Source organism: Chlorocebus sabaeus, chromosome 15 (assembly GCF_047675955.1).
Source record: "Chlorocebus sabaeus isolate Y175 chromosome 15, mChlSab1.0.hap1, whole genome shotgun sequence".
Classification (NCBI taxonomy): Eukaryota; Metazoa; Chordata; class Mammalia; order Primates; family Cercopithecidae; genus Chlorocebus; species Chlorocebus sabaeus.
Genome location: NC_132918.1, coordinates 77,716,143 through 77,740,352, shown reverse-complemented (window position 1 = coordinate 77,740,352; position 24,210 = coordinate 77,716,143). Strand labels below are relative to the sequence as shown.

General features: G+C 44.7%; 1 protein-coding gene across 5 annotated transcripts in view; it reads right to left on the bottom strand.

Moving 5' to 3' along the window:
* Positions 1-24,210, bottom strand: part of CMTM7 (CKLF like MARVEL transmembrane domain containing 7) — a 63,989-nt gene that overhangs the window by 1,770 nt on the left and 38,009 nt on the right. For 2 of the 5 annotated variants that reach the window (XM_008009371.3, XM_008009372.3), the window contains exons 2-4: positions 10,752-10,928; positions 3,535-3,633; positions 645-726 (exon numbers count right to left, since the gene is read on the bottom strand). In XM_008009371.3, coding sequence (XP_008007562.1) covers positions 645-726; positions 3,535-3,633; positions 10,752-10,928 — 358 coding nt within the window. Of the gene's footprint in view, positions 1-238; positions 339-644; positions 727-3,534; positions 3,634-10,751; positions 10,929-24,210 lie in introns of all 5 variants that reach the window. The other 3 variants (XM_073023674.1, XM_073023675.1, XM_008009373.3) reach the window with 3 other exon arrangements.

The window sequence follows — 24,210 nt, the reverse complement described above, 5'->3', positions numbered from 1 at the left end:
TATTTTTTAAAAACCTACATTTTATTTTTGTCATTAGAAAACTTAAGAAAAAGCTGGCTGGGTGCGGTGGTTCATGTCTATAATCCCAGCACTTTCAGAGGCTGAGGTGGGACAACTGCTTGAGCCCAGGAGTTTGAGACCAGCCTGGGCAACATGGTGAGACTCCATCTCTTAAAAAAAAAAAAAAAATTGAAATTAGGCATGGTGATGCTGCACACATGTAGTTCCAGGTACTCACGAGGCTGAGGTTGAAGGATCACTTGAGCCTGGGAGGCAGAGGCTGCAGTGAGCTCTGATCGCATCACTGCACCAGCCTGGACAACAGGGCAAAACCCAATCTCAAAAAAAAAAAGAAAAAGAAAAGTAAAGAAAGAGAGAAAGCAAGCAAGCAAGCAAGAGAAAAAAGCTTGGCCACCCAAGGCTGAAATGCTAGGGCATCCTTGGATGTGTGGAGATGGGCATGTGAGGGGAGATTCTGGGGCCACATCTCCCCCTTTGCCGGCCCCTGTGCTCTAATACTACTTCTAAAGTCCCCTTGGGACACAGCCTTCTCAACAGCAGGGTTTGTCCCTATGGCTGAAGTCAAGAACAAGCCATCCCCCTGTTCCCGAGAGATCCTCTGTGCACAGATAACCAGAACTCACCTGTGGACTGGGTTACACATGAGATCTTGTAGGACAGCCATATGCTTGCCATGCAGAGGAAGGTGGCCATGAAACCAAAGATCTGCAGTGGAGAGAGGGGAGAGGAAGTTCACAGGCCGTAGGGCCAATTACTCAGGCAATCCTGTCTGCTTCTCATCTCTGCACTTGTTCCCTTCATGCCTCTGGCCAGAAAGGAGCTTGGAGAGTCATCTAACCCAACCACCTCATCCTGGATCAGGTGCAGAGAGGAAGCCCCAAGAGGCCCAGCCACTGGCCCCGGTCCCCCAGGTTGGGCCAGGTCAGGGCTGGCAGCCAGGCCTCTCGGTCTTTTGGCAGCCTCAGTGCCTGGTTTGGGTTTACATTTACAAGAGAGCTGGGGCTAAGCCAATGGACTTGGATTATCCTAGACCAGTAGAGAAGAAAAGGGTGAAATTTTAATTTGGGCTTAAAAAATCTGAACGTTCACATGATTTGTGGTGTAGTGGCGTTGTTCGCATTTTATCTGTAATGGTTTTCTGTTCCGTTCTGGCTTTACAGCCGTATAAGAGCCAGAAGCCGAGGCCTTTACATCTAGGTTTATGTTTGTACATATTAAACAATATTAGACTAAACTAAGTTAAGGCAGCACCCTTTCCCTTTCTCAGGGTCATCCGGCGCTCAAGTGTGAGGAAGGCTGACCTAGCCCAGCCCCCTCACTTGTAGATGAGATTCGGGTGCTGGGAGAGGAAGAGCGCCTGTGGGCAGGCTCATCAAATGGTCCAGGGAGAGGCAGTAGCTTCTTCTGGAATCTCTGGGCTTTGAAGCCTGCAGCCGTTTTCCTTGCTTGTGAACAACACTGGGAGCTGCAGTGGTGAAAACTTACTGACCACTTTACTACCTGCCTACCAGGGTGTGAGGCTCTGTGGGTGTATTGATTCCTTTAACCCTCACAACTCAGCTGGGCGGGAGCTACGATTACCCACCCCTGCTCCTCCATTTCACAACTAAAGAAACAGAGGTACAGGCGGTCAACTATTTTGCCAAAGGCCACAGAGCCAGCAAGGGCCAGATATGGGATGGGAGCCCAGGAAGCCTGACTCCAGAGTCCGCGCTCTGCAGTACCCGGTGCCTAGGTATTCTCGGACCCACGCAATGGCCTCCACTTCACTACACCAGCACTGGCGTCCGGTGAGAATGGCACAGGGGCAGCTAAAGGGTAGGATTTTCAACAAGGTTTGGTTTTCTTTTCAAGCCCAGATGCTGCTTTACATAAACAGCTGCCCCCACTTCTTCCCTGGGTTCCTTTTCCTGGGCTCCTTTTGTACCAGTTGTCTGCAGCACATAATTAGCCTATTAAGAGCCTGTCCCGGCCTCTCATTGTCTTTTCTGCACAATTAGCACATTATATACCATCCCAGTCTCCAAGTGTCTGCATTGCATAATTGAACAGTTTATTATATTGCTACAGAATGCTATTCTAGACTACAATGCCTTGTTTGCTAATTGTTTCATGTGTCTTGTCTCCTAAGCTAGATGACCACTTTCTTATAAGCAGGGACCATATTTGAAAAATTTCTTCTAACTTCCTCATAGCCCAGGTTTGGTCCTAGGTACAAAACAGCGTATGATGAATGTTAGCTATAGACATTCCAGGGCTAAACAGTTACGTGCAACCTGAATTACCAAACACAGTGGGAATCTCCCCAAGTGGGCCCGGAAACACAGTGGGCACAGGTCTCCTGCATGCCTCTTTCAGCACCCTGCACTGTAGCTGGGCAGGTGTTAAGCTGCAGGGGGCAACCATCCCTCTCTTCAGAGAGGGCAGAGAGAGGGGGAAGAGGGGTGGGGCGGTGGGCTGTGGGAGGGCCATGTGGAGCATCAGTGTTGGGAGGTTTGGCCACCCTCTACAGTGACCTTCTGCCCCCATGCTGACCTTCAGAGGACAGACTCCATCCCTCAGTGGAATTCCAGGAGCCAACCCACTCCCAGGCCAAAGTCTGGAAAGTTTTGGTAATATGTGTAAGTGAAGGACAATGAATGTCACATACAGAAAGAGCTCTTCTTTTTCTCTTTTTCTTTTTTTAAGACACGGGGTCTCAGTATGTTGTCCAGGCCAGACTCGAACTCCCGGTACAAGCATTCCTCCCGAGGGTCTGGGACTACAGGTGCATGCTGCTACATCTCGCTTCAGAGAGCTTTTCATAAAACTCATTTTTAAAATCTTGTCTACTCATCAGTGAAGCCAATCAGTGTTGGCCCACAGGTCACTGAACTAGAAACAGCTAAATCAGAAATCAGATGAATCTATGACTCTTTAAAAAATAGTATATACATCTGTATGTATATACATATATATGTATGTATATATCTCACAGGACTGTATTTCTGTATATTTCCATCTGCTTCTATTTATGGCTATCAGATGGATCAATTTTTGCCTCTGAAAGATACAGGAGTATTATTTCCTGGCCTGAATGCTGTTAAAAATCAGGAATGGCAAAGCTCAGGCTCATGGCATGTATCTCTAATTGATCACAGTACATTTCCCACTGGGCCCAAAAGAGGCCCCAGAATCTGTCTCCGCATAGTGTTGAGGCAGCCAACGAGCAAACGATCAGAGTGGGTGTGTGAATTAAAACCTGCTTGGCCCCCTGATTTCAGTAGTGGCTGTAAGAGAGAGAGGCCTGGGCTGCTGGGGCTCTGAATTTGCCAGCAGCCCTGACAATCCACCTTCTGGGACTGGACGCCTCTGCTTAAGGCTCTTTGAAGAGAGCTGATGACTGGATCAAGGTAGGTGTTGATTCTATGAAAGGAATGCCCCAGAAACCAAACCCTTCTCTTCCCCCATCAGGAAGAAAATGAGCATTTTAAATATGAACTCATTCCTAAAGGCTCCCCAAAACGTCCTCACCGCTCCGGCTACCAGTCCGCTCTGATTGTAACTCTTGGAAGCTGCCACGATGGAGGCGATGAGGAGGAGCAGGGTACCGATTAAATAGTGCAGAAGTTCCTGGGGGCAGAAACAAAGCAAAGAAGTGGGTAGGGTGGTCTATTCCTGGTTCGGGAAGAGCAACTGGGCATCAGAAGAGATGAAAAGAAAGGGAGACAGTGACGCTTCCTCTTCTCCCTTGCAACACGCAGATGGGATGAGCAATGCAGCTCGCAGGCAGCCAATGTGGGGGCTGAACAGGAAGAGGCCAAGCAAGACAGAAGTGATGCCGGGCAGGTGGGAAGGGAAGAGGACAGAGAGAAAGGAAGCTTCCGGTGTGAGCAGAGATAGCCACTAAGGACTCCTCTACTCCTGAGAGCAATATGTGGACAGTGCCTTCACCTTTGGCTAAAGCTACTAAAAGGCAAACGAGCTTCTTGCAACTTCCCGGCTGGAGAGTTTAAACAAAGCTCCAGCTCTGAGAAGCACAGTGCCTTAAAGAGATATTTGCCTTTCTCTTCTGCTTCAGAGAAAGTTCTGGGCTAACAATATGCTGGTCTTGTGTGACTGACTGGAGTGTCTGCCCACTATGTGAACGGCCCCGAGTGTGGACCTGAGAGGTGTTCATTCCCAGGGGCCTGTCAGACTCAGACTCTAGAATGAGGTCAGTGGCACTTCCGTGACGTGCCTGTGGATGTGTGGTGGCAGCTGGTTTTCTCACTCCTGAGCCTTCCTGCCCCCTCCTTTTTTTTTTTTTTTTCAGTTGTTCCCTCTTCTCTTTTCTCCAGAAGAGTGCCCTCCCGGCCAAGCTCTGCCGATGAATCCACTGGCGGGACCAGTTCCACCTCTGCTTCTTGCCTTAGCCCACGGGCTGTGTATCTCCACCCCACTCACTCATCATGATTAATCAGCATCCTTGCAGGCCCTGGATGAGACCAGGCCTTTCAGTAGCGAGGGAAAGCTTCCACCTCACCCTCTCTCTTTCCCATTAAACATCAGATCAGAGAAGAACTGAGGCTGGGGGCCACTTCCAGTGCTTGCCCTGAATCCAGGGTACATCCATGTTCAGTTGTCTTCAATGAGAATTTAGAAATCATTCCTTCATGAAGTTTTGTCCCTTAGGGCAGGCAGCTATTAAATTTTGGAAAAGCATTCCAATTTAAAGCTGTAGCTCCTCTCAAAGCTATGTAAAATCAAAGACCCTGGTTTCTCCCTTAGTGACTAGAAAGGAATATCACAAGATAGATCACAGAGATTTTAACTAAAGAGCAGATGAGTAACTGCAAGTTCCCCACCTCCAAGATTCTCACCTATTAAGACAGAGGAGGATGACACGGGGCAGAGAAAACCTACTTGAGAGAATCCTGGCCGGAAGTACCTGCATAGTATCTAACCAGAAATGTGTGGCTGAGTCTGTCCTTCCAACTTTCACTCCCCACGCAGCCCACTCTTGTGCTTGTCGCTGAGCTTCTGTTCTCTCCTTTGCTTGTTCAGTATCTGCATCAGGTAAGCCCCGGAGGAATTTGTTTTCAAAAGAAGCAGAAAAAATGCCATAGCTTTGAAAGGGTCCTTAGAACTTAGAAACACAAAGGAAATTTCTCTCAAGATAACAGTGGGTAATATGTTAAATGTGAACAATTAAACAATCTAATCAAGATGCAGAGGTGGTCAGATTGGATTAAAAAAACAAAGCAAAACAAGAGATAACTACAGTATGTGCTGTCTATGGGACAGAGACTTTATATTCAAAGATAAGGATATGGCATGCAAACGACAACCAAAAGAAAGCCAGGGTGTCTGTACTGCATTAGACAAAATAGAATCGAACACAAAAAAAGTTACTAGAAATAAAGAGGGACATTTTATAATAATGAAAAGCTGAATCCATAAGGAAGATATAACAATTATAAACATATATACACCTAATAAAAGAGCCAAACCACATGAAGGGAAAAATGAAGAAAACGAAGGAGAAAAACAGACAATTCAAAAATAATAGTTGCAGAATTCAATATCCCTACTTTCAGCAATGTATAGAACAACCAGGAAGAAGGTCAACAAGGAAACAGAAGATTCAAACACCACCATAAAATGACCAGACCTAAAAATCCTGTATAAAAACTCTATCCAACAAAAGTATAATATGCAAATATACAACGTATAAAATGTACACAGATGTACATTATACACCTTCTCAGATGTAAACAGAACGTTGTCCAGGATAGACCACATATCAGACCATAAAACAAACTTCAATAAAGGTAGAAGGACTACAAAATATGTTCTCTGAATACAATGGAATCAAATTAGAAATCAAGAGCAAAGGGAAATCAGGAAAATATATAGAGATTAAACAACATATTCCTAAATAATGAATGGATCAAAGAAAAAAAATCGTAAGAGAAATTAGAAAATACCTGGAGATGAATGAAAATGAAGATATAATATACCAAAATTATGGAATACAAGTAAAACAGTTATCAGGTGGAGATTTATAGCTGTAAATGCCAATATTAAAGGAGACGGAAGGTCTCAAATTAGATGATGACCTTCCACATCATCTTAGTCTGTTTTGCATTGTTTTAATAAAGGAATACCCACAGGTGGGTAATAAATAAAGAAAAGATGTTTATTTGGCTCACGGTTCTGCAGGCTGTATAAGAAGCATGGCACCTGCATCTGCTTCTGGCGAGGGCTTCAGGGAGCTTCTATTTCCTGAAGCAAAGGTGAAGGTGAGCAGGCATCACATAGCAAGAGGAAGGAAGCAAGAGAGAGGGGAAAAAGGTGCCAGCCTCTTTTTAACAATCAGTTCTCATGGGAACTAACAGAGCAAGAACTCACTTATTACCACTAGAACAGCACCAAGTCATTCATAAGGGATCTGCCCCCATGATCCAAACACCTCCCACTAGGCCCTACCTCCAATACTGGGAATCAAACTTTAACATGAGATTTGGAGGGGACAGATATCCAAACTATATTATACATTAAGACACTAGGAAAAGAAAATCAAACTAAACCTAAGGTAAGCAGAAGAAAGAAAATAATAAAGATTAAAGCAAAATTTATTAACATAATAGGAAAACAATTAAAAAAATCAATGAAACCAAAAACTGGTTCTTGAAAAGATCAACAAGATTGACAAATCTTTAGCTAGACTGATCAAAGAGAAAGAGAGAGAGAAGATGCAAATGAAAGAGGAAACATTACTACTGCATTACAGAAATAAAAAGGATATAAGAAATACAATAAATTGCATGCCAATAAATTCAATGACTTAGATGAAATGGACAAATTCCTAGACATATATACTACTAAAATTGACTCCAGAATAAATGACACAATCTGAAAAGATGGTAAAATTAGAGTTTGAATTAACAATAAAAAAAATTGCCCACAAGAAAAGCCCAGACCCTGATGGTGCCACTGCTGAATTCTACCAAATATTTAAGGAATAATTAATACCAATTCTGCACAAACTCTTTCAAAAGATAAAAGAGGAGGGAATATTTCCTAAATTATTCTGTGAAGCCAGTATTACCTTGATACCACAACCAGATGGACATCAGAAAAAAAGAGAACTACAGACCAATATCTCTTTTAAATACAGATGCAAAAAATCCTCAACAAAATATTAGCAAACTGAACATACCAGCATATAAAATGGGTTATACATTATGGCCAAATGGAATTTACCCCAGGAATGCAAGGTTGGTTCAACATACACAAACAAATCAGGCCAGGTGTGAGGGCTCATGCCTGTAATCCCCACACTTTTGGAGGCCAAGGAAGGATGATCACTTGAGCCCAGGAGTTCAAGACCAGCCTGGGCAACATAAGGAGACCTCATCTCTACCAAAAAAAAAAAAAAAAAAAAAAATTAGCCAGGCATGGTGGTGCACACCTGTGGTCCCAGCTACTCAGGAGGCTGAGGTGGGAGGATCGCTTGAGCCTGAGAAATAAAGGCTGCAGTGAGCCATAATTATACCACTGCACTCCAGCCTGGATGACACACCAGGATCCTGTCTAAAAAAAACAGAAACAAAAAAACGAAAAACAATGTAAGACACCATATTAATAATGGGAGAAAAACTCAGCACCTCAGTAGTTATAGAAAAAGCATTTGACAAAATCTAAGGCTCTTTTATGATAAAAACACTCAACAAAGTAGTGCTAGAAGGGAACTTCCTCAACTTGATAAAGGGCTTCTACAAAACACTCACACCCAATGTTATATTTAATGATGAAAGAAGGAATGCTTTCCTCCTAACATCAGGAAAAAGATAATGATGGATGCTCTGCCATTTCTATTCAATATTTGTCTAATTTATTCAACTAATTTCTTGCAATAAAGCAAGACAATGTTATGGCATCCAGATTATAAAGGAAGAAGTAAAAATATCTCTATTTGCAGATCCTGTTTATAGAATATCCTATGGAATCCACTAAAAATATATTAGAAAAATATATTAGAACTACTAAGTAGTTTAGCACAGTTGAGGACACAAATCAATATGCAAAAAGTAACTGGACTCCTGTGCACTTGCAATGAACAATCTGGAAATAAAAATAAGAAAAAAATCAATTTAAAATAGCACCAAAAAGAATAAAATACTTTGACACAAATTTAATTTTAAGAGTTCAGGCCAGGCACAGTGGCTCATGCCTGTAGTCCCAGTATCTTGGGAGGCTGAGGCAAGAGGATTGCTTGAGCCCAGGAGTCTGAGGATGCAGGGAGCTATGATCTTGCCACTGCACTCCAGTCTGGCTAACAGAGCAAGATCCTATTTCAAACAAAACAAACAAACAAAAAATACTTTTACTCTGAAAACTACAAAACATTGAAAGAAATAAAAGATTATCTTAAAAAATGGAAAAACTTTCCATGTTCATGGATCATATGACTTAATATGACTAGGAGAGCAATATTCTCCAAATTGATCTATGGATTCAACATAATTCCTATTATAATCCCAGCTGATTTTTGCAGAAATTGAAAACCTGATTCTAAAATTCATATGGAATTGTAACGATCCAAATCAACCCTAAAAAAGAAGAACAAATTGCATATTTCCTAGTTTTACAACTTACTACAAGGCTACAGTAACCAAAATAGTGTGATAATGGCATAAAGATAGACATATGGATCAATGGAATAGAATTGAGAGTCCGGAAATAAATCCATGTATTTAATGTTCAACTGATTTCAACAAGGATGCCAATACCATTCAATGGGGGAAAGAATAGTCTTTTCAACATATGGTGTTGGGATAATTCGATATCTACATGCAACAGAATGAAATGAATCTTTACCTCACACCCTATGCAAAAAACATTAACTCAAAATGGATCAAATATTTAAATATATGAACTGAAACTATAAAACTCTTGGAAGAAAACATAGAAGTACATTTTCACAATTTGAATTTGGCAATGGCTTCTTATATATAAGAAAAGCGTGAGCTAAAAAAAAATAGATAAACTGAATTTATCAAAATTAAAAACTTGTGCTTTAAAGGACACCATTAAAAGTGAAAAACAACAGAATGGGAGAAAATATTTTCAAGTCATATAGCTGATAAGGGACTTTTATCCAGACTATAGGAAGAATTCTCACAACTCAATAATGAAAAGACAAATAACCTAATTAAAAAATAGGCAAAGGACTCAAATAGACATTTCTTCAAAGAAAATATACAAATGGCCAAAAGCACATGAAAAGATGATTAACATCGTTACTCATTGGAGAACTGAAAATCAAAACCACAGGAAATAACACTTTACACTCACTAGAATGGCTGGAATCAGAAAGTCAAGATAGTAAGTGTTGGCAAGGATGTGGTGAAATTGGAACCTTCATACACTCCTGGTGGGAATGTAAAAGTGCAGCCACTCTGGCATACGGTCTGGCAGTTCCTCAAACAATTAAACACAAAGCGACCATATGACTCAGCAATTCCACTCCTAGATATATACCAAAGAAAAATGAAAATATGCCCACACAAAAAACTTACATATGAATGTTCATAGCAGCATTATTCATAACAGCCAAAAGGTAAAAACAACCTAAAGGTCCACTGATGATGAATGAAAAACAAAATGCAGTCTGGTCTATCCACACAATGGAATACTATTTGGTTATAAAAAGGGCTGGCATGGTGGCTCATGCCTGTAATCCTAGCACTTTGGGAGGCCAAGGTGGGAGGATTGTTTAAGGCCAGGAGTTTGAGACTGGCCTGGGCAACACAGTGAAACCTCATCTCTGTAAAAAATGCAAAAATTAGCCAGGTGTGGTAGCATGCACCTGTAGTCCCAGCTACTTGTGAGGCTGAGGTGGGAAGATCACTTGAGCCCGGGAGGTTGAGGCCACAGTGAGTCGTGATCACGTCACTGCACTCTAGCCTGGGTGACAGAGTGAGACCCTGTCTCTACAAAGAAAAAAAGGAATGAAATACTGATACATGCTACAACATGGATGAACCATGAAAACATTCTGCTAAGTGGAAGATGCCAGTTACAAAAGACCACAAATACAATTCCATTTACAGGAAATGTCCAGAGTAGAAAAATTTTAGAGACAGAAGATTAGTGATTGCTTAGGACAGGAGGGATGAGTGTTAGGGAGGTGACAGCTAAAACATATGGAATTCCTTTCTGAAATGATGAAAATGTTCTGAAGATGACTGTAGTAATGGTCATACAACTCTGGAGATATACTAAACTCCATTGAATTGTACCCTTGAAATGGGTGAACAACACAGCATGTGAACTGCATCTCAATGAAACTTAAAAAAATAATACAGTGGGAAGAAACAGTCTAGCAACTTCTGACTGTCTCTTCAGCCCCTACTAGTCCCTTTTAGCCAGAAAATCTTATCATTCAATCCTCACAACAGCATCAATACTCTTCCTTCCGTGTTCCTTTTCTCAACTCATACACACACAGCCATTCTCTGTTGCTTGAGAACATAAGCACGAGGCAATAGTCACAGCCTTCTTGTAGCTGGAAAGTGAGTTTTAAAAACCAGCAGGACATCAGGCAGAGATGTTCACCAAACAATAGGAAATTCAGGGCAGAGGCAGCAAAGAATGGTTAAAGAGGTGAGATGGGCAGATGGGAAAAACTCCGTCAGGTCTCAGTATGCCAGCTAACATCCTGACTTGTGCACGAGGAGGACAGGGCCAGGCCACTCTCTTACCGACAAGGGCCAGCTGATACAGGTGAGCACGCGGTAGAAGCGGAACAGGTGGACCAGGTAAAAGGCGAGGATCATTATCAAGTCGCAAATGGTGACCACTTCAAAGTAGCTGTAGGCGCTGTAGTTGGTCCACGAGGCGCTCCGCAGCACGCAGATGAAGGCAATCAGCAGGGTGACCTGCCACATAAATAGAGACATCAGAGAAATGCTTGCCCAAGACGGGCACCCAGGGAATAAACAACGGAAAACAAACCAAGCATCCCCCGGCAGTCCAAAATTGAAGAACTGCTATTAATACAACTCAGGTTATTTCCACACAAACTGGCTGGAAGGTTGGAAGGTACAACTTCATGTGGTACACACTTTGAAAACTACACGCTGGCTGTGAACACTGGTGACGGCAGAGACTGACTTTGTCCTCTCTGAAGTTCGTTAGACTGTGCTGGCAGGAAGCCCCCTCAGAAGCAGCAGGAAAACAGTAAAATATAAAAGCAGAACCATCCCTTTCATCTGCTGGATATCCACAGAGCAAAGACGACAGCGTGATGCTGACCTGGGGTTTACACATTAGGTCCAATTGTATGAAGTTGCCAATATTTGATGGTTTTTGACCTACAAAGATGGCAATTCATACCTTATAGCTATCAACTGACAGATAACAAGTTACCATTTACTGATGTCTGACATACATGATCTCATTAAGGCCATGCAGAACCCTGCCAGGTAGACAAAATCATCCCCGTGTTCATAAGGGTAGACTGAGGCATGCAGGTTCAATCTCAGTCCAAGGCTATCTGGCTTGTAAGCAGGAGAAGTGGGATTTGAAGCAGATCTGTCTGACTCTAAGGACCATGTTCCTCCACGTCAGATGGAGTTCTACCTCCCAAAAGTGTAAGCTCTCATCATAACAAGCCAAGAAAGGTGGACGGGTTCTCAACCCTGCGGGAATCCTGTTTAAGAGATGAGGCTGCTCACCATCATGGCATGTGGTGAGAGCTCACTAAGAAATATCGCAGCACGAGTGAACATGCTTAACAGCCTGCTACTGGATTAATAATCAGATGAAATATTATTAGCAATGCATGAGTACAAGAGAGTAGAATGAGTAAGAGTCAGAGCTTCTGTGAAGGCCACTCAAAGAGAAAACCTGTCTACTCCATGTAGGGGACAAACCAGTAACACACAGGGTTCAATGTGTGTAAAATCTTAGAATCTATTTTATTTATTTATTTGTTTATTTTGTTTTTGTTTTTTTGAGACAGGGTCTGGCTCTGTCTCTGAGGCTGGAGTGCAGTGAACCAATCTCAGCTCACTGTGACCTCTGCCTCCTGGGCTCAAGCCATCCTTCCACCCTAGCTTCTCAAGTAGCTAGGATTATAGGCGTGTGCCATCATGCCTAGCTGATTTTTGTATTTTTAGTAGAGATGGGGTTTTGCCATGTGGCCCAGGCTGGTCTCAAACTCCTGAGCTCAAGCAATCCGCCCGCCTTGGCCTCCCAAAGTGCTGGGATTATGGACGTAAGCCATTGTTTCCAGTCAGGAATCTATTTAAAATGCACAACCAACTTAGGAAAAAAATTATTTTATACTGCCTCTTTCCTATAGAGGAGTGTTTTTTTTTTTTATTTTTCCTTTGACATGGAGTCTCACTCTGTCGCCCAGGCTGGAGTGCAGTAGCATGATCTTGGCTCACTGCAACCTCTGCCTACAAGGTTCAAGTGATTCTTGCCTCAGCCTCCCGAGTAGCTGGGACTACAGGCATGCAACACCATGCCCAGCTAATTTTTGCATTTTTAGTAGAGATGGGGTTTCACCATGTTGGCCAGACTGGTCTTAAACTCCTGAACTCAAGTGATCCGCCTGCCCCAGCTCCCCAAAGTCGCTGTGATTACAGGCGTGTGTGCGTGTGTGTGTGTGTGGGGGGGCGGTATGTGAATGGGTGTGCGATTTTGTGTCCTGTGGGACATTTGGCAATGTGTGGATATATTTTTGGTTTACACAATTTGCGGGGATGGGGGTTGCGACTGGCATTTAGTGGGTAGAGGCCCAGGGTGCTGCTAAACACCCTGCAATAAATAGGAGAGCTCCCATAGTAAAGAATTACCCAGCTCCAGCCCCAAATGTGGCCCCTCAACTACAATACTATTGTTGAAAAACTGCTGTAGAAAATGTCAGTCTACAATGAGAATTAAATCACAAAATGGGGCGTGGTGCAGTGGCTCACGCCTGCAATCCCAGCACTTTGGGAGGCCGAGGCAGGTGGATCACCTGAAGCCAGGAATTTGAGAAGCCTGGGCAACAAGCAAGACCCTGTCTCTACAAAAAATACAAAAATTAGCTGGGCATGGTGGCGTGCACCTGTGGTCTCAGCGACTTGGGAGGCTGAGGTGGGAGGATGAATTGAGCCTAGGAGGTCGAGGTTGCAGTGAGCTATTATTATGTCACTGCACTCCAGCCTGCAAGACAGAGTGAGAATGCGTCTCTAAAAAATAAAAATCAAATCAAATCACAAAATGGATCTAACTCCAGTTAAAACAGTTGATGCTGAAATGCTCCTAGTTTCTAAAGCCCCTTGTGGCTAGCCCGCTACCAAGATCCTCAGCAACAGGTACAACAGCTAAGAGAGGACTGTCAGCCGGAAGCCTGAAGTGGGCATGGAGAGCGCTCTGCTTACCAGATCAAAACAGAAGAGTGTGGCTCTGACACGAAGAGTCCCTCAACATTTGTGTATTTCCCTTTGCTAATGAGCAACGCCAAGTGTTTTCATTTTTTCGGTTCCTCTGAAGCTAGCCAGCCATGGTGATACAATGAATCACACCTCTGCCTTACTCAGAAGTGTGAATGATCGCCAGGGCTTAGCTGCTACCTCAGTCTTACTTCCAGGCCACACCTACACGGGGAAGTCTAGGGGTCTTCCCAGCCCCACACTGACCTCCTCATGAACTCAAGAAGTATTATTCAAGGCATGACTGAAAATGTAGATAATGTGCAATTATGCAGTGTGATTCCTAGGTAAAGAGGCAATTTTGCATCTAGTTTAATGCAGAGATTAAAATAATTTTCCAACTCTTCGTTGAAGACAAAGTTAGCTCTTTATCATGGTGACACAGGGATGTGGAAGTTTCCCAGCGCACAAAAGGGGCCTGTGCAGGTCTTCCCGCTCCGAGCTTCCAGGGCTGAGTACTGTGTGACAGGAAGTGCATTCCTGCTCTGTTAGAAACATCTCAAACCTCCCTGGGAAACGTGCTCATGAAATAACACTTCCTGAATTCGGTTCACTTGGCCTATGGCCGTCTACCATATGCCTTTCTTTAGGAAAGCCCAATTTTAGAAAATCGAATTTAGCCAGAGTATGGTGTGTGCTTATGCATGCTCCTAAAAGCTTCCTTTTTGCCCAGGGATTCATTCATTCCAAGTTTAAATAGCCAGCATCTTAGCCAGCACATTAAATTAAAAACAAAAAAAATTTCACTGACATCAAACTTTTCAGAAATCCTTCTAAAGCCAGTAGGTAACTTCTGCAAATGCTGGGGCCCCCTGAATTATTTAGAGGCTTAATTCCTGGGTGTCAAAATAATCTGTACAACAACCCCCTCCCATGACATGAGTTTACCATATAACAAACCTACACGTGTACCCCTGAACTTAATATACAAGTTAAAAAAAAGGAAAGGTGACAATAGAAGAAAGAACAAGACAACAGTGGGGAAAAGGCGCTGGGGTGTTTATCCTTGCCCTCCTCCCGCCAGCTCTACCCCTCTCAGGTGTCTTCATGTTCCCAGTTAGAAAAGCAAATGAACGGCCGGGCGCGGCAGTTCACGCCTGTAATCCCAGCACTCTGGGAGGCCGAGGTGGGTGGATCACGAGGTCAGGAGATCGAGACCATCCTGGCTAACACGGCGAAATCCCGTCTCTACTAAAAATATAAAAAATTAGCCAGGCGTAGTGGCAGACGCCTGTAGTCCCAGCTACTCAGGAGGCTGAGGCAGGAGAATGGCATGAACCCCGGCCTGGGCGAAAGAGCGAGGTTTCCGTCTCGGAAAAAAAAAAAAAAAAAAAAAAAAAGCACATCAACAGACACGCCTGAATTGAGAGACGACTGGAGGTAGGGGTTCCAACTTGAGGACCGAGTGAAGCAGCTGGGAGGCTCCTGGAAGACAATGTTTCTGTGTAGAGTGACTTCCAAGTGATGCTGTCCAAAGGGTTCACTTGTCTCTTAAGGTGCCTTCTAGCTCCTCTCATAACGGTTTCTTATTTTATATTGAACTGTCATAAAAATAAAATATCTAACATAAATGTCCAGGAGTTTATTTCATTTATTTTATTTTTTTGAGATGGTGTCTCACTCTGTCGCTAGGCAGGAGTGCAGTGGCAACATCTTGGCTCACTGCAATCTCCAACTCCCTGATTCAAGGGATTCTCCTGCCTCAGCCTCACGAGTAGCTGGGATTACAGGCATGCGCCACCATGCCCGGCTAATTTTTGTATTTTTAGTAGAGACAGAGTTTCACCATGTTGGCCAGGAGGGTCTCGATCTCCTGACCTCGTGATCTGCATGCCTTGGCCTCCCAAAGTGTTGGGATTACAGGTGCGAGTCACTGAGCCCGGCCTATTTTTTTCTTTTGAGACAGAGTCTTGCTCCAGGCTGGAGTGCAGTGGCGCAATCTCCACTCACTGCAACCTCTGCCTCCTGGGTTCAAGTGATTCTCCTGCCTCAGCTTCTTGAGTAGCTGGGACTACAGGTTTGTACCACCACGGCCAGCTAATTTTTGTATTTTCAGTAGAGACAGGGTTTCACCATATTTGTCAGGCTGGTCTCAAACTCCTGACCTCAAGTGATCCACACACCTCAGCTTCCCAAAGTGCTAGGATTACAGGTGTGAGCCACGGTGCCCAGCCATGTCCAGGGGTTTTAAAGTAACACTGCAAGAGCCCTCAACTCAAAGCAAGGGTCCCACAGACCAGCCATGACACCACAGAGTCACTGGAATTAGAATTCCAGATTAAAAACATCACTCCCCGAAACCCGTGTCCTTTCTGACTCCATTCTGTCAGAATTCTTACTAGAAAGATTATTTTTTTGAAGGAGCAGAGGGTTTAAATTTCACAAGAGATGAAGCAAGCTGACATGATCTGAGAAAGTGACGGTCCCCTGAGGACTGTGGAACCAAACTAGTCTGGTTGCAGCTTGAGTGTACACCCGCAGCCAGCCAGGTGCCAGAAAGTTTGCCCAGGTTCTCAGCCTGGCTGAGTATCCTTCCAGAAAGAAATGAGATTTTGATGTCTAAGATGAAAAACTCTAGAGAAAACTCAAGAGGCAGTTTTCAAGAGATGCCTGCTTCTGAGCTGGGCTGGGGAGGTGTCTGGTGGTCTCAGGACCCTGTCTCCTGCCACCCATGCTGGGGAACATTTCCTCAGCAGACCTGAGCCCTCGTGCCTCTGCCAACTCTGATCCACTGAGTGTGCCTGTGTCTGGCTAACGATGCCGCCCAGACACCTTCTGTTTTGGAAGCCCTGAGCTGCATGCTGGTAGGTCACCCAACCCCACTCTCCCTGCGTCTGACCTTGGAATGAAACTTCAGTGAGAGAAGGCAGGAGGCGGAGAAGTAACTCATGAAAGCCAACATCAAAAGTCTCAGACCCAACTCTAAGAGGCTTTCCAGGAAATCCCCAGGATATGAAAGCCAGGCTTGTTCAGAAAGTCAGAGATGCGGATGAGGATGCAGTGCCTGGAACCTGCATTTGTAAATGCAAGTGGGCCCATAAATGACTGCTTGGCAGTGGCAGACAGGAAGAGGAATGTGGTATGCTCCCAACTTTGGCTGAATTTTGCACTGAGTGTAAGGAGATGTACCCGTGCCTCCCTGTTAAAGTCACCATCATCTGATAGCCTTTGTGCAATCTCATTAACACCCACTGGCTGAGAAACCTGCCCCGTGGCTTCCTCTAGGTCCTGTCTCACTCACCAACATCAGAATCTTGCCCCAGGGTCCTGCCCATGGCCCTATCCTCCCCAAAACCAAAACATAGTTCTGTTTTGTATCTACCAATGAAAATGCCATAGAAACCCGAGGGAGGGAGAATAATCTAGGAAACATGTCAGGGGTCCTGAGCTCTGGGACTTGGGCAGGTCAGTGATGCACCACTGGTTTCTGAATGTCACTGCACAGCAGAGTCACCTGTTTACAGCATACCGAAAACCAGATTCTATGTTTGTCCACGCTGGCGTTAATTCTGGAAGGACATAAGAATCTGGTAACAGCACTTGCCTCTGGGGAGGGGAAGTGATATGTAGTAGTTTTAAAAATCCACTTAGTTTTCTTACATTGTAAGAATCACATATTAAGTTTCAAAAAAGCAGTTTTAAAATAACACATCTTAGAGATCTTTAATGTCATGCAAATATAATTTTACCTTTCTCTTTTCACTGGCTATATACTATTCCCCAGTACGGCAGTGGCTTTATTTAACCCAGGGTTTCTCAACCTTGGCATTACTGACATTGGGGGCTGGGTAATTCTTTGTTGTAGGTGGCTGTCCTATAGGTTGTCTTATCACAGCATCCTGGCCTTTACCTATGAGGTACCAGCCTTTACCCAATCACCACTTGCAACAATCAACAATGTCTCCAGACATTGCCATAGGTCCCCTGGGGGGCAAAAATGCCTCTGGTTGAGCAGACCTACTTAATCTTTTATTGGTGGGCATTTAGCACATCTCCAGTTTTTCATTAATACAAACAACCTGGCAAAGCATTAGACGTACTTCTTGGTAACTGTATGAATATTTCTTTTTTCTCTTTTTTTTTTTGAGATGGAGTCTCTCTCAGTCACCCAGGCTGGAGTGCAGTGGTGCAAGCTCTGCTCACTGCAAGCTCCACCTCCCAGGTTCACGCCATTCTCCTGCCTCAGCCTCCCGATTAGCTGGGACTGCAGGCGCCCGCCACCACGCCTGGCTACTTTTTTGTATTTTTAGTAGAAATGGGGTTTCACTGTGTTGGCCAGGATGTCTCAATCTCCTGACCTCATGATCTGCCTGCCTCCGCCTCCCAAAAGTGCTGGGATTACAGGTATGAGCCATGGCGCCCAGTCTCTGTATGAATATTTCTGATAGATTCCTAGAAGTGAAATTACTGAGTGAAAGCATATGCACATTTAAAATTTTGTTGTTTGTTACCAAAATGTTATCCAAAAGAGATACCTGTCTCCCTCCACAGGGAATCTTGCCAACACAGATGAACAGTATTTAAAAAGAATGGAAATAATATCTTATTTGAATTTTCATTTCCTTAATTACTAGTGGATTACATATCATTTCATATGTTTATTGGCTGCTGCCTTTTCATGTTCTTGGCTTAATTTTCTATTGCTTCTATTTTTATTATGAATTCAAAGAACTCTTTATATTCTAAATACTAACTTACTTAGTCTCTTATAGATATTGCAAATATATTCTCTCCATTTCTCATTTGCCTTTATTTTTAGTCTTTTGTTTGACTAAAGTTAAAAGTTTTTATACAGTCAAATCTATACATCAGTTTTTATAGTTTCTGGGTTTTGTGTCTTGTTCTCTATCTCAAAATTATTTAAAAAAAAAAATGGCTGGGTGCAGTAGGTGTAATCTCAGTGTTTTGGGAGGCCAAGACAGGCAGGAGGATAACTTGAAGCCAGGAGTTCGAGACCAGCCTTGGCAACATAGTGAGACCCACATCTCTACAAAAAAAATTTTTTAATTGGCCAGACCTGGTGGTATGCACCTGTAGTCCCAGCTACTCAGGAGGCCAAGGCAGGAGGATCGCTTGAGCCTAGGAGTTAGAGGCTGCAGTAAGCTGTGGTTGGGCCACTGCACTCCAGCCTGGGTGACAAAGTGAGAACCTAACTCATAAATAAATAAAATAGTCTCCTACATTAAAAATAAATATTTGCTGCCTTTAAAAATATACATACAATTTTTAGCTCTTTAATCATCTGGGATTTATTTTATTATTATTATTACTATTATTATTATTATTTTTTGAGATGGAGCTTCACTCTTGTTGCCCAGGCTGGAGTTCAATGGCGTGATCTCGGTTCACTGCAACCTCCGCCTCCCAGGTTCAAGCAATTCTCCCACTTCAGCCTCCCAAGTATCTGGGATTACAGGTGCCCACCACCATGTCCAGATATTTTTTTTGTATTTTAGTAGAGACAGGGTTTCACCATGTTGACCAGGCTGGTCTCAAACTCCTGACCTCAGGTGATCCACCCACCTCGGCCTCCCAAACTGCTAGAATTACAGGTGTGAGTCACTGCGCCCCGCCTGGGATCTATTTTTGTAGATGGCATGAACTAGAGCATATAGTAGGGTTCTGACTGTATCTAGTCAGTCAGTCGACTGTATTAACCTATCTACTGGACAGCTCATTCTTTCCCCATTGGTTGAAATGCCACCATTAATAAAAACTTCTATCCACTGTCCAATCCACTGTCCGCACAGCAATCATCATCAACTTTAGAACACCTTAAAGTCTTAATGTAAAACCCTTCGATAGTCCCATACTCTTGAATCAGTTTCAGCATCCTCTAATGAGGCCCAGTGGAGCTGCAGGTTCTGATCCCAGCTACCTCTGCTTCTCTAAACACATTGGGTTCCTAGAGTTCCTCACACCCTGCCCCTCAGGAAGGTCCCGAATATTCTCTTAGGGTACCTTTGCAACCTGTACTATATCTATGTTTGTTGGTTAACTTGTTTACTGCTAACCTCCCCACCTAGGATGCAAGCTCCACGAGTACAGGGACCCTGTTGGTTTCACTTGTATCCTTTATGTGTCCTGCACATAGTAGGCGCTCAGTTCAACACTGGGTGAATGAATGGTTCCTGGGCTCATCCCATCATCCTCTGTGACAGCTCCATGACACTCTGTTGCATTTAAAAAGCCCACCTCCCTCCTTCACTGGTCTGTAGGACTTTAGGAGAGAACTGTGCTGTGTTTTTGCCAAACATCAATTAGGGACCCAGCACAAGGTCCCTTGTGACTAGGAGAAGAGGTGATTTTGGAGGCTGCCCTCAGAGCATCTTTCCACTTGGTAGAATGTGCTCATCAAATGCCCCCAGAGGGTGCCATTCAGGCTCTCCAGGCAGACTACCCAGGGTGTGGGTATGATGTAGGGATTCAGGTTCCAGATTCTTGGCTAGTGATGGGGCCAGAACATTCTCTGCTTGTTATTCAAGCCAGGCCACGTTCTCTTCATCCCTAACCGATTTCTCACAACAGGTGCAGCCCAGACAGATGGCCTGTACCCCAATCACATCACTGAGTCACCACTGTACTTCACTGGCAAAGGTCGTCAGGATCACATTTAGAAAGATCGGGCTGGGGCCAGGCGCAGTGGCTCACACCTGTAATCCCAGCACTTTGGGAGGCCGAGGCAGGTGAATCATGAGGTCAGGAGATCGAGACCATCCTGGCTAACACGGTGAAACCCCGTCTCTACTAAAGAATACAAAAAATTAGCCGGGCGTAGTGGTGAGCGCCTGTAGTCCCAGCTACTCGGGAGGCTGAGGCAGGAGAATGGCGTGAACCCAGGAGGCGGATCTTGCAGTGAGCTGAGATTGTGCCACTGCACTCCAGCCTGGGCAACAGAGCGAAAAAAAAAAAAAAAAAGAAAGAAAGAAAGATCGGGCTGGAAAGCTCAACTTGTCAAAAATGTCACTGTGTCCAAAAGGACAAGAAGCACCATTGACACTTATTGTGTAGCAAACCTGGTGGTTTGGTGCTTGTGTTGAACTGAACTGAAATCACAAATTTTGGTTTGCAACAAGCAATGGTTTTTCTCTAGCTGGTTTCTCTTTCGGTGTCTGACACAATTTCCTGGTTTCTTTTGGGGCTGACTAAATTTCAAGACAGCAAAAAGAGCATTTTCTGCCGCTCAGTCTTGTCATCACTGCAGGAGGACATGCTTCTTTAGACAGGCATGAGAGCGAAAGGACGGGGCTGTGGACGGCCATCTCCACAAGAAAATCCCTGGAGGAGCAGGTCATCAAAGGGAACCAAGGGCAGCGGACACAATGTGGGGATGGCACAGGGCATTGAGGATTGAACCCCAAAGAGAGGGGTATCTGCTATGGCTATCAGCATGAATCCTAGGATGACAAGAAGAGCAAAAGTAATCACTAACCCTGATTGTACGCTCACCGCGCACCAAGCTCTGTGTGCCTTACATCTGTGTGCCATCATAGCCTCACAAGCTTACAAGGTAGGCACTATTAGTCTCCTCACTGTATAAAACGGAAGGTGAGACACAGAGACATTGAGTTATTTGAGTTGATCATACAACTAGTGCATCCAGAGCCAGAGCTGGGACCCAGGCAGCCCAGCTCAGCAGGCACCCTCTTCAGGGCTGCTGCCTCTTGTTGCCATAGCAATGATGTCCCTCGCCATAGAGGCTGTGGCTCCAAAGGGTACCCCGGCCTCACCACTGGTTATTGACATGTGGTCACCAAAAGTGAACAGCATAGCGAGGAATGGGCAGGGAAAATGTCTGGGGGGTCAGGGCCATGGGAATCCCCAGGGGCAAAGGAAGCACTAGCCGAGGCAGGGCGGAAGGTATGGAAGCAGGGAGTGATTTGGGAAGCCCATGGTGGGAGGAGGCAAGTGGAGCGGCAATCATCTACTGAACACCTGCTAGATACCAGGCAGCGCAATGCTGGTACATTTAATCCTCACAACTGTGGCCAGGTGGCACTCTGCCCAATTCCCAGATCTAAAGAAAGTGAGGACCAAGGGCAGGTCACTCACCCAAGGAAGATCACCTAGATGGCAAGTGGTGGAACCAAGAAGCAAATCCAGGTCTATCTGAATCCAAGGCTCTTAAGAGGGAGCACATCCCAGAGGGAGGCCTCAAGAAGTACGCTTGGGCTGAAACAACTCTGTGGTTTGAGCTTGTACCCACCCCCAGGGTAGGGGGTGTCTCCTCTGAAGTCAGCAATGTTGACTGGGCTGGTCTGGAACTCCTGGCCTCAAGTTATCTGCCCACCTCAGCCTCCCAAAGTGCTGGGATTACAGGCATGAGTCACCGTGCCCGGACTAAAATTTTTTTTTTTTTTCCAGACAAAGTCTTGCTCTGTCGCCCAGGCTGGAATGCAGTGGCGCAATCTTGGCTCACTGCAAGCTCTGCCTCCCGGGTTCACGCCATTCTCCTGCCTCAGCCTCATGTAGCTAGGACTATAGGGGCCCACCACCACGCCTGGCTAATTTTTTGTATTTTTAATAGAGACGAGGTTTCACCGTGTTGGCCAGGATGGTCTCGATCTCCTGACCTCATGATTCACCTGCCTCGGCCTCCCAAAGTGCTGGGATTACAGGCATGAGCCACCGCGCCCGGCCCCTAAAATTTTTAACTAAGTTCATCACAACAGTCCTAGGGGGTAAGTACTACTATCATCTTTTCATGTAGAAACTGAGGCACAGAAGGTCAAGTAACTTGCTCAAAGTCACACAGCCAGGTTAAGGAGCCAGGCCTGGGACCATGGCCTGCAGCTGCAGAGTCCCTATTCCTAAACACTATGCTGCTCCATTGCAGGCTGCACTTGCTTGTATACAGAGCCCCCTGTCCCAGCTTCTGGCCTCTGTTTTCAGTCAAGGGCCTAAGTTCTGTCCCACCTGGGAGTGAGCACTGAGAGCTAGGTGACAGAAGGAAAGTCCGTAGTTTAACACTGCCTCAGATTCCCTCACACTGGCCAGCAGGGCTCTGGGACTCCAACTCACAAGGCTCAGCCCATTAGATAGGTTGCTCATGTCAAGTCTCTTGCTTTAATAAAAGTGTTACTCTAGTTATAGAAACAATACTTGCTCACTGTAGAAATTAATTCAGGCAGGTGTCTATTTAAGAAAACAAAAATTACCCATAATGCTACCCCTCAGAGATAACCACCTCCTCTGGCATTACGAGGTATTTATTTTCATGTATGTATGTTTCAAGCACATATGTACTATTTCCTCTTTTCAAAAACGGATCATACTGTACACATAGTTTTATCCTCTGCCTCTTAAAAAGATATTTTCTCATTTGCAGACGCCACCCATTCAATTCAATCCCCTTATCACTGCCCAGGAAGTTGTATATTTTACCTGTCTGCTTACTGTCTGTCACCCCAGAATGTGAGTCCTGTGATGATCTGTTGTGTTCACTGTTGTTTTACCAGTGCCAGAAACCTCGAATGGTATATTGGTTCTCCATAGATATCTGCTGAATAAGTGATTGAATGAACAAATGCAATTTTATATCCTTTTTCTGAGGGCCTTCTGTAGCCCAGGCACTGTGCTGGGCCACGTTCTTACTCCGTCTCCACGTACTGTCTAGAGGAGAGGTGAGTAAAGAAACACAAAACCATCACCCTGGTGTGAAGTCTTCTCTCTAACATGTGGGATGAGAGCAGCACGGTCACTCTCTCTTGTCCATCCTGAAACAAGTAGGGGCTTTATACTCAGAAGCAAAGGGTCATCAGGAGCGCTGTGTCACACACACACACACACACACACACACACACACACACTCAGATCAGGGCAGAATGATGCTTCAGTTGGAGACAAGCAGCCTACTAAGCGCACAGCCCATCGAGGCTGCCTCTGATGACTGCATCATCAACTATGTGCACAGTCTGACCTTGTGTGCACACAGCAGGGACTACATGGATTCCCTGTTTTGTCCCTAGTGCCCAGCACATAGTAGGCTGTCAATAAGTCACGTAGAACTGAATCTGGGGTTGAATCAAATTCTCAACAGTAAAAATGGCCAGCAGGCTGAGCATGGGCTCTTTGGGGTATGTAATAGGGAGTAGCCCTGAACACATGTGCTTTTATTTATTTTATTTTATTTTATTTTTTTTGAGATGGAGTCTTGCTCTGTCACCCAGGCTGGAGTGTAGTGGCACGATCTCGGCTCACTGCAAGCTCCACCTCCCAGGTTCACGCCATTCTCCTGCCTCAGCCTCCCGAGAAGCTGGGACTACAGGCGCCTGTCACCATGCCCGGCTAATTTTTTGTATTTTTAGTAGAGACGGGGTTTCACCGTGTTAGCCAGGATGGTCTCGATCTCCTGACCTCATGATCCGCCCGCCTCGGCCTCCCAAAGTGCTGGGATTACAGGCGTGAGCCACCGCGCCCGGCTGCTCACATGTGCTTTTATAAAGGCATCAGCAGAATGGGGACTGCCTGAGCAGGCACCGCCATGACAAGCAGGCACGCTGGCCAGCAGTTTAGACACATACTGTAATGATTGCAGATGAGATGAAACAACGCAGGATCTGCTTCACAACAATATGGGGGCAAATGAGTACAACGGATCTTTGGGTGGGGGAGGTGACAGAAATGTCAAAAATTGGATTGTGGTGATGGCTGCACAGCTCTGTCAGTTTACTAAAAATCACTGAATTGCACACACTTAAAAAGAATGACTCTTGATATTAATTTGTATCTCAAT